This window comes from Podarcis melisellensis (assembly GCF_964234715.1).
Source record: "Podarcis melisellensis genome assembly, chromosome: 4".
NCBI lineage: Eukaryota > Metazoa > Chordata > Lepidosauria > Squamata > Lacertidae > Podarcis > Podarcis melisellensis.
The window spans coordinates 41,043,140-41,054,452 of NC_138531.1; the positions used below are offsets into that span (position 1 = coordinate 41,043,140).

General features: G+C 46.3%; 1 protein-coding gene across 2 annotated transcripts in view; it reads right to left on the reverse strand.

Annotated features, from left to right (window-relative positions):
* SH3KBP1 (SH3 domain containing kinase binding protein 1) overlaps positions 1–10,766 on the reverse strand; it is a 139,761-nt gene extending 128,995 nt beyond the window's left edge. The window contains exon 1 of one of the 2 annotated variants that reach the window (XM_081909203.1): positions 10,089–10,766. In XM_081909203.1, the coding sequence (XP_081765329.1) occupies positions 10,089–10,092 (4 nt within the window). In that variant the 5' untranslated portion in view covers positions 10,093–10,766. The remainder of the gene's footprint in view (positions 1–10,088) is intronic. The other variant, XM_081909205.1, reaches the window with a different exon arrangement.
* Between the last annotated feature and the right edge of the window lie 547 nt (positions 10,767–11,313).

The window sequence follows — 11,313 nt, forward strand, 5'->3', positions numbered from 1 at the left end:
GGGTGGGGCTCTGTCCTAAAAACACTAGGAAGTGGCCCTGTTGAACAAAATAGGGCATATTTCTGAGAATTGGTCTGTTAATAAATATGAGCAAATAGCCATAGAATTAGTCTGCTGGTTGCTAGAGAAAGACTACTGACCACTTTAGAATCCACAGGATACCCTGCCAGACACACATTCATTACAATGGGCACAGATCCCTGACTTTTTAGCAGACATTCAAGAATGAAGCAGATTCCACAAAAGCTGACACTGTGTAATACAGATGACCAAAACTACAACATGCTTTAAATATTTTAGCTGATGCTGTGAATTCCTTGGACCACAGGGAGAAAGAAGAACATAGAAGATCAACTACAGGAATTCACATAAGGCAACACCAAACATTAGTCATACTCAAGAGTACAGTCAATGGGGAAATTACTTAAAACCACTGATTTCAATGAGTCTACTCAGTGTTGAGTAGATAGCACACAGTTCAGAGCTGAATTTAACTCTTTATTAGCAAAAACATTATCTTCACAGACTTGGCTAAGTTTCATGTCTAATGACCATAGCAGGCCATGGTCTTTATCAATGAAATCGACTAAAGGTTCCTGCCTCCCAACAGCTATATATGTCTCCTCCTCTTTAAGCTTTTTCCAAGCAATCCAAGACTATGCCTGTCTTTGCTCCACCCGTTTCATGCCTCTCCTGCTTCTCGGAGTCAGGGGGAGGGAAGCTTGTCATAGCAGGAGGGGGAGACACCTGTGACTTCACCAGCCTAACTCATCTCTGCCTCTTGATTTCCCTCCTCTCACTAGCCCGCCTTAGCTTCTGCCTCTGATTCTGAACTTCTATCTGCCACAGACTCTTCCAACTCACTGAGCCCTGTTACCCCTTCAACTTAAGACACCTCCTCTTCCCTCTTCTCATTGTTGTCCCACCATCACTATCTGGGCTCTGAGCCTTCTTCTCTTGGTAGTTTTCCAGCTGGTTCCTCCCATCATTCCCCAGCATCAAACCAGACCATGACAGTGTCTTATCCTACTGCAAGATAAAAGCAGCATGCTCATTTCCCTGGCTCCGCTAACTTCCTAAAACCCAGGGACTCTGAGATCAATGCACCCTGCATTTTCCAGTCCGTACTCCCCTAGTCTCTCCTGGATCTCAGAAGAATATGCTGATCTCTTGCAACACTACCATGAATTCCAAGTGTTTAGCTACATGGTGATTCTAGAATCCTGAGGTTGGCACACACTTAGCGATCATATTAAGGAATTCTATTAGAAATAAAAGGTAGAAGGAAGAGCAGGCAGAAGGTCAAAACAGAACACAAAACAAACCAGACTAATCTTAGCCTATTTCCCTGGCATAGTCCAAAGCAACTCTAGCAGAGAGGCCAAAAATGAACAACAGTGGGATCATGACAGGGGAAGGATCACAGCTCAGTGGGGGAGCATGTGTCTTGCTCAGCTGGTCAGAGCGTGGTGCTGATAATACCAAGGTTCAATCCCCATATGCATATTCCTGCATTGAAGCAGGTTGGACTACTAGATGATCCACAGTGTTATTTCCAATTCTACAATTCTATGTTCCCATGTCTGATCTCTGGCTGGCAACTGCCATTAAAAGGATCAGGTAGCAGGTGATGAATGGCAGAAGTCTGTCTGAGACCCAGGAAACCTACTGCAATGAATCAGAATAGTCTGGGCAAGATTTATGGAATGGAAATCAAACCCAGTGCAGTCTACTAAACTGGTTGCAGCCATATTCCTGAGTCTTCAGGCAGTGGCCTCAATCATCATCTGCTACCTAGTTTACTTCACTGGGTTCAGCATGGGAACTTTTATATATGCAAAGATGGACAAATACTCTGCTGTGTTCTGAGGCAACTTCCTTTGTTCCTGTGTGGTGTTATTTAGAAATACTTCCACTGAATTCTGTTAGAGAGCCAAAACACATGTCACACAACCCTTCACTTCCTTCCATCCTACACACAGTGCTACATGTGTCCATTGCTCAGACATTAACGCACATAGCACGGGGTTCTCTTTCTCGCTCTCTCTGCTTGCACAAATTCCTTGGGCCTCAGAACTCATGAAGTGGGGGGGGGGAGTTGCAAACACTTGTCTTTGGCTTCGCAGACTGTGCCTCATGAATCCAGACACAAAACCCAACAGGATCTTGAACTTTACTCTGCCAACTATGGATGCAAGGGAAGCATCACACACAGGCATGCAAGGGAACAGAGAACCTGTGCTTCCAAATATGGCTGCAGCAATCTCTCTCTTTTCACTAGATAATACAGACACACTGAGTATTGGCTAAGTTGTATTGACCAGTGAGTTATTCCTTCCTCAGTAGCAGGTGGCAGCATCTCCCACACAGGAAACTCCAAGAGTGGAAAGGGAGGTCATGAATGTCGTTTCAGGTCACTTCTAGGTTTGGTGCCATGCACATTTATCCATCAAACAGTTGTTGCCCGTGCAGTGAAGGTGCTTACTTGATCTCAATAGGCAGGGAGTTCCAAAGTGCTGGTGCTGCCACACTAAACGATAGCAAAATGGGTATTGTGTGGCACCTGCAGTAATACAAATGCAGCATCACTCTCTGGCCACTTGAGATCCTTCAAAGGTAAGAAGTCTGATTGTGATGTGAATGTGAGTGATGGGGTGGCAGAAGCTGTGTGATACAAAAGGCATATTCAATCACGTGAGAACCAGGCGATTGGCTCAGACACTGCAAACATTCTCAAGACTGAGCCTTTTCTATTGGGAGATCACAAGCAGTGATCTCCCAAAAAATGTGCATTTAGCTTTGACTGTACCATGTCCTTGGGCAGGGCTCAACACTGTCTTGTCCCTTTCCAGCCCAAGTCCACTACACAGATGGCTACCAGCATTTGCTTCTGTAAAAGGTTTCCCTGATGGCTTAATCTAGTTCTTCCCTTTCATTCCCTGAGAAGAAGATCTTCCTCCTCAGATGAAAATTGCCTCACTAGTGGGCCTTGAACTCTTGTCCCAGGGACATGTTTGTCATACTTGTCTCCTCCCAAATGAGCTGCCTACTTGTTGCATTGTACTACCAGTTCTTCTGGCCTTGTGTGCTAGCTATCTAAAAGTGGTTTATATGGTTTATATGTGGTTTATGGTGTTTATATGTGCAAGATGTATAAGAGGGTTCACAAGCTGGTGTGCAGAGATCTTTGGAGCCTCTTTGTTTCTAGGATTTTACTGCCTGTGCCTAAGTGATTGCTAGCAAATATAAGCAATCACTCAAAGTAAGGAAAACCATAGGACTTGACAAGGAAGTGTGGAGAGGGAAAACATTATGCCCAGGAGATTTCAGAAACGCAAATGACAGAACCAAGAGCCAAGTTGAAAAATCTCTCTTTTACACAGTTATAGAATCAACATTAACACGCAATAAACCACAGAAAAGACAAATAGCTTTCTACCTCCACCTTGCCTCATTTGTATAAGCCATTTTGAGCAAACTGACCTGTAAGCAGCAGTGATTTTGGAAAGCTCTGAATTTTTGCATCTCAACTAGCTGAAACTAAACACAGCCTGTTCAGAAAGGACATTTTGAGATTAGCATGTGACATCACAATGCCCCTTGTGTGTTTAGTTTCAGAGCTAGGTGGGGCATAATGGAAACAGGTGTACTTTGATTAGATTTCAAGTGTGCGAGTTTTCCCAGGGAGCAGTCACAATACCTTTCCATAGCATGCCTGCTCCCTGCTTATAACATACCATGGCAGGAAGAATTAATGGGTTTATCCCTGGGAAACAGACGAGTAGAAAAGCTGGCACAGTGCAGGTGGTGGCCAGGCAAGGTGGACTTTCAGAACTTTTCAACTCTGTGAAGAAGGTAGACACACACTAAAAACAGAAATGGATGAATGAATGGGAGGAAAGTAGTTTGGCTGCTCTGCCACTCAACCTTCTTCCCATAAAGTGAATCATGAAAAGTTTAACTTCACCTATATTTCAACATGCAAATTAGGTTGTGTGAATGGATCAAAGACTAGAAAAGGAGCAGCTCTGCAAACATCAGGCCTGTGGATGGTCAGGAATTACAGACTTCATTAATACAACCAATGTACAGGGGTTTTGTGGCTCAGTTTCAGGAAGAGACCAAACTGGGGTTCCCAAATAATGTTTGCTGGCTTCATGTGTTTCTTTTGCTTGGAAATTGACTCAGTCACACAACACTATTATACAGCACCCTCAAACAGCTTTTCAGTCCCAACATTTCATGGCTTTCACCAAAAAAAGCTTCATTCTTTGGAAACACATAACTTTGCTTACAAAGCAACTTCTACGCCAAGCTAGCTTACAAGCAATCATAAAGAACATACAGAATACTGGTATTAAAGTTGACAAAATGGCCCAGAAAATGGAAAAAAATGAACCATTTTAATCTTAAACACATGTAACAGTTTTGGGTATTAGGCCACAAAGGCAAATGGAAATTATCACTGGTATTTTATGGCACTCTAGTGCAATATACTTCCAGCACTATTTCTGACATTCTGACCCACAGAGAGACACTTGCAGCAGGAAAGGGGGGGTCTTAAGATACTCAAAATAATGTGGGTGCTCAAGAGAACCTAGCATGGAAACCAGTAATATGTCGCAACTAAAAGCAAGAGACTGCAGAGATTTGCATTCAGTTGGTATTTTCAGACTCTATGGAAGACTTTTGCTGAATTGTCAGGAGGGATATCGAGCGACCCTGGGTTATTGCTCTTATTGTTTGGGTCATCCCTAGATAATACAGCTTGATTCTCATGGTTGTATTATCTGGATCTATTTTCAAAGCAGTGACATTATGTAGTTTATATCAGCTCCCCCAGTGGGGTACACTGCAATCTGGATTGTGAATATGTAGGGGCTTGTCTGACTTGCATCAGTTACTTCAAACACAACTATCATTTGGTTCCTTCCTACCCTGCAATTTTAAGAAAACCATGTTGGTATTAAAGCAAACTCTTAAAAAAAAAATCTTTGTAAGGTTTTTAACCACAAGATGGTAGTTTAATATATCTCAGAGCCTTGAGGGTAAATTATTTTCTCCACTGAGTGAGTCCCTAATGGACAAAAATCAGCACTGTCGAGTTATCCAAGTGTTAAATGCTCCTATCCAGTAGCAAAGCAATAACAGCACACCAGACTGCACACTAGACACAAACCAGAGATGAGGGTTTATGCAACAGTGGGAAATTGGTTCTGTAATGTAAATTTAGTTTTAGAAGGGGAAAAAATTATGTAATATATACACACAAACCGACATGCTATGTGCATGACAAAAAAATGGGTTTCTCAGTATGTTACAGGTTTCTCAAACATGAACATAGATCAATGGTGTCCAATGCCCAATATACCTATGTGTTAAGAAACAACACAAACATTTGAATAATTTGTATTTATTTTGTTTTATGTGTCTCAACTTCTGTCAATTTGCTTCATGTTCTGTATTATTTTCAGTTTGCTTCAAGACATGCCTTCCTCCTAGTTCTCCATCAAAATATTTACTAGTCCACATTCTTTGCAACTGGATAAATGGTTATTTACCATTAACAAAGGAATTCAAATTTTAAGGAACAAGTTAAACCTTCTCTTTACTATAATAGATTATATATTCTGTAACTCACAAAGACTGTGAAATAATAGGATAAATCCAAATCACTAGGTGACATTGAAAACCTTTCCCTTTAAAACAGGGATGGGGAACTTGTTGCCCTCTAAGATGTTCCTGGACTACAATGCCCATCATCCTTGACCACTGGCCATGCTGGCTAAGGCTGATGGGAGCTGGAGCCCAGCGATATTAAGGGCCACCATTTCTCCAATCCTTTTTTGGGACGGGGTGGGGGGGAGAGTCTTAAATGACAGATGTTTAGGTCTGTCATTGATGACTAACAATTTAGCAAACTAAAAATCAATCCAGTTAAGGCCCATAGCTCAGTGGGAGAGCACATGTTTGGGAAGCAGGTGGTGTTATGTTACTGTGGTAGGGAGCAAAGGTTACTGTGGTAGGGAGGCAAACTGCAGTACTGTCTGCTACAGGCAAAGCAAATTGTGTCATGTAACTTGGACACACAGTACATTGCATCCATCCAAACAGTATGAAGATCACCCATATTAATAGGAGTGGATGAGGGCCTATAAGACAGGATGAAGGACCCTCTTAGCTCACACAAATATTTGGGATAATGGTTTGGATCCTAGTTAGGTATCGCCTGGCAGCAGCATCCTTTGGCCTCCCATCAGCTGACTTTTACCAACTACTTTGCACATGTGTCCCCAAATATCCTTCAGAAGGTTTAGACACCCTCCACAGGAGCATGAGAGGCGGCATGGAGTTCTGCAGGAGGAATCTGTGAAAACTGCCTTTTCCTCCTCTTCCTGCAGATCCACTGGATCATGGTTCCATCTGTGAACAGGAGGAGTTTTTTCAGTCGCAGAAACCTATTTTGGATCTGCTCCAAATCATTGCATTTCAGGTAATGTTCGCACTTTAAAAAAATGAAAATGTAAAACTAACAGTGGCAGGACACATAAGAGGCTGCATATGCAACTTGAAGCACCTTCAGACGCAACTGCCACGAAATATAACTGGTGCAGACACCGTAGCCAAGGCGTTTCTTATTACAGTACAGTGGTACTTTGGTTCTCGAATGTGATCCATTCCAGAAGTCTGTTCAACTTCCGAAATGTTTGAAAACCAAGCCACAGCTTCCAGTTGGTGCAGGCACCTCAGATACAAAAGCCGACAGCTGCATCAGACATTCGGCTTCCAAAAAACGGAACACTTACTTCCAGGTTTTTGGCGTTTGGGAGCTGAAATGTTCGAGTACCAAGGCATTCGACAACCAAGGTATATGTAATCTGCATTATACATCTTAACAACAGAATACAGATTTTCTTAGGACAGAAGCTGGGTCTTTCTAGGTACAGAAGGCACATACCTTGCATAATTTGAATGGTATGGGGGAGGAATTGCTCTATGTGAGGTTGCCCTTGGGTGTGGTCCGGAGGCTCTAGCTGGTGCAAAACAGCTAGGTTCCTGATGGGGACAGAATATTGCAAGCACATAACCTGGGTGCTCAAAAGTTTGCACTGGCTGCCCATTTGCTAACAGGCCGGGTTCAAGATTCTTGTACAAGGCTCTTAAGAACTTAGGTCCTGGATACCTCAAGGACCAGCTGATTCCTTCCTTACATCCCTGCCTGATAAATGACGTCTTTTAGAGAGTCACAGGCAGTAGTGCCCCATGGCTTAGATACATGACTTGTGTCCACCAAGAGCCATGAGTTCAGTACCGCAGGCACAATTTTAAGGAACTCCCTTCCAATTGAAGTGAGCCAGGCCCTGTCCCTGTTGAACACCTTGTACCATCTGAATACTTCTTTATTCCAGCAAGCATTTTAAGTAAATTCTAATTTTATAGTTTGAAATGAGTTTTATTTTCACTGTATTGAGTTACTTGCCCACAACCTAAGAGGCAATAGTAATTTAGCGACATTGTAAAAAATAAATTTATCAATACCCTCCAACAATCACTACAAAAAGACACTATCAATGCCAAAACGTGTACAGAGCAAACCATTAATTTCTCAAGAACCATACTGAGGTAGAAACAAACTCAGGATCAAGATCTGAAGCTTATTCTAAAATGTTGCAGGTGACAACCACATCCCTATCCCCAGTAACAGATTTGGCAACACCAGCTCTAAAGAAAATGTTTCTTTTTTGGTTAAGTCTCTGAACATCTATATCAGAATCTACATGCAGAAAGAAATGTACCAAAAAAAAATTGTCTGAGAAACTAAATTCCCCTAAAATATCAATATACTGAAGCAAAATATTGCATGATCCTTCTCAATTTAAATTTGACGGGTAGCAGAATTGAATCAAGATATGGATGAATGAGCAAAATACATGCACACACCAAGTTGTATATTAAAGTTTAATGTCAGGGTGACCAGCACAATCCTTCTACCCTTGAATACTGGAACATCAGAAACATTGAATGGTGAATTAAATATAGCATTTGAACTCAGATCAGTGCATCTGAATGCAATACCAACATACTGAATGAACTTCATTATATTACAGCAGTAACTGAAGCTCAGCAGTGAAAAACTGGTGCAAATCATGTGACCCACACAGGAACTACAGTTGCAAATCCCTACTTAAATAGTTGGCCAGCTCAAAAGCTTGCTCAGTCATCAACAAGGAATGACTCCCCCCCACCCAAAAACCCTTCCATATTCATGTACTGACTGTAAAATGCCCAAACTCCTCTCATTTTATTCCTTCCAGCCTGCTGCCTTCTAAACATATATTGCATACAACAAGTGGGGTTTTTTATGTTCTAAAAAAAGTATGTGACACTATAGGGTCGCTATGGCAGAAGAGCTCAACACCCCACTTTCCCAAAGCGTGAATGCTTGCAACAGAGAGCACATTGTATTTATGACAAACACATGGTGGAAGCGTGAATGTAGCCCCTTCTTCAGGCAGAAACAGGCCGCTTGCCCTTCAGATTGCTAGTGCCTGGCACGGCTGCCTCTTCTGCCTCTCCAGAGCCCCTGACAGCCATATAAATGGATGATTCATTCCCTAACTCTCACTGACACAAGAGATTCCTTGCAAACCTATTGGGCTTTTCTATCTCCATGATGAACTCCCTACTACGCTCAACGTTTTAATCTTTGTTTGTTGCTGCTCTCTTTCCTGAAAAGCCATGTTCTAACATCAGGCATACCTTTTGGCTTTCCAATTAGAAGTTTTTTAACAAACCAAAATAAGAGCAAGGGAGTGGAGGGAGGACATTCCAGAGCACTGATGCTCAATGGACCCACCGTATTAATACGGAGCGATCCCTCCATCCCTCCTCTGTGGTGCTGCGGCAAACAACATCTGGTAACCCTAGACTGCCCTTTCCTTGATGGATGGCTGCCAAGATCGATGAGGCTCGCCAGCTGCAGCCTCTTCCAAAAGCCGGCCACACCTCCAGGTCTGAGAGCTGCCCCTAGAGTCCGGCGTAGAGAGCTGCACACAGGTAAGCCAGCGGGGCTACACAGCAGAGCCTCGGGTTGCTCATCATGGACTATGAGGCGTCTCCAAGGGAAGGGAGGAGAGATGCTGTGCAAAGCTGCCAACCAGGCATTTCGGGCGGTGCGGGGAGGGGCAAGGGGGCTGGAGAAAGGGAGAGACTCTCTTCCCCTCCCTCGAAAAAATGTCAAAGGCACAGCACGCCCCTCCGATTTCCTGTCAGGCAGCGAGGGCTGATTTTTGCATCGGCCTTCTCTCTCTCTCACACACACACGCACACACACACACAAAATACAGAGGCAGAAGAAGTGGAAACAGGCTCTCCTCCCACCCCTCTTTATCTTATCTCCACTTCATCCGTCTCGGGCCCCCAGGCGCCCTTCTCCCGCCTCTCACATTACAGCTGGCCACGCAGGGTCGTGCACAGGGCGGCACCACAGGAGAGCGAAGGGTGTGTGTGTTTGTGTGTTCTTGAACAAACACACATATTCTGCCCGCGCGTGGCAAGGTGCCGTCGTGCGGTTTTTGTTTTGGTTCGGGTTTTTGTTTTATTTTTGGCCTTCTTTCATTCACACGGTTCCGGTTACATCTGGCCACATGCGCGACGCGAAGAGAGTCAACACCGAGGGAGGGAGGGAAAGGCAAGCTAAGAGTTAAAGGTCTCCGAAGAGAATAAGGCAGGATGCTCCCCTGCACCGAAACGCGCGCACACCCTGAAAAGAAACATGGGGGGGGGGACGCCCTCGCGGTTCGCCGATCTAGCTCACGATGTGCGGTTGCTAGTATTGCTGTTATTCGAAATATAATGCAGTATCCCATTGTGAGGCTTTCCCTGCAGGCTTGGTTCAGAGGGCAGCGCCTGGCTGCCTCGGCCTGCTAGCGACGTCGAGGGGCTCGTGCAAGGTTGGTCTCCACAATGAGCCACGCAGCAAGTCTCCTTTGGCCAAGAGAGAGAAGGCGGCGGCGGGAGGGGAGGGATAGGCGCAGGCACGAGCACTCCCGCGCACTCCCAGCCCAGCCGGTGTCGTCCACACTCACCCATTGATGTCGCGTTGGGGCTCCGCCAGACAGGCTGAAAGTTTTGAGGTGGCTGCAGGTCTGGCAGGGAGAGGAGACGAGCCAGGCGGCGCCGTACAGATGACGGGAAGCTGCCCTCCTCTCCTCCTCCTCCTCCGCCCGTTGTAGCTGCTGCTGCTTCTTCTTCGTGGCTTCCTCTCGGCTAGTCAGTGCCCGTTGCAAGAAGAGCAGAGACGCTGCATCTTATTTCCTGCTCCGAAAAGCTTCCCCCGCAAGCGAGAAAAAAATAAAAAGGCTTTTCCTGGCGTCAAAAAAGAGGAAGGGGTGGGGCGGCGAAGAAGAGAACCACGAAGCGAAACACCTGACACGCCACCTGCAAATCTGAGGGATGCGCGGAGAGGAGCGGGCGAAGGCGGCCGAATTCTACCTGGGGCTGCGAGAGAGAGAGAGAGAGAGAGCCGAGTGTGCGCGTGTGGATGTGGTTGCGCGCGCCCGCGCGCGCCAGGGCGGGAACAAGAGCGGAGGGGGAGGCGGTGGCGGTTCTCGGGAAGGGAATGGGGAGGCTGAGGGGTGGCGGCGGCGGCGGCGACGACGTCGCCCTTTCCCAGGACAACCGAGGCGGCAGCGGCAGGCGCTACTGCAAAACGGGCTCGCTTCGCTTAGCGGGCTGGCGCCGGTTTCACCACAACGTCGAGATAACCGCTAGCGAGAAGGGAAAGTGTCGCGAGAACGCGCCGCGGCGGCCTCGGCGCACCGCCTTTGGACGAGCAGCGGCGGCAGCTGCCTGGAGAAAAACCGGACCCGCGTCGCCCGCTGAGGGGCGGTGGGCATGCAGGGCCACAGGGCGAGCTTCGTGGGGCCTAATCTCCCTTCCAACAATCATACAGGGATAGTAGTAATCATCATCATCATCGTAGGAAAGAGGGAGGCGCTTGTTGTGGAGCCCCCTGTATGCAATGCGTGGCGACCCACGCGCCCGGCAGAAACCTCCCTTGCGGGGCGCGGCGCTTTGCGCGCCTGCAGGGTGGAAATGGGATTGGGGAGGCGCCCTTGGAGCAGGCTGTCCAGTGCAGTCCCGTTCACGGAGACGCGGGTGCTCTTCAGGCGCCGGCCACTTCTCCCACAACACTGGCCGCGTGTCCCGCCACACCCACAAAAAACCGCCTCGCGCGGTGTAAGAGGCGCCCGGGGGCGGGATCCTGCCAACCGGGGCAGAATTGGGTTTCCTGGCAAAAGGACGCGGTTT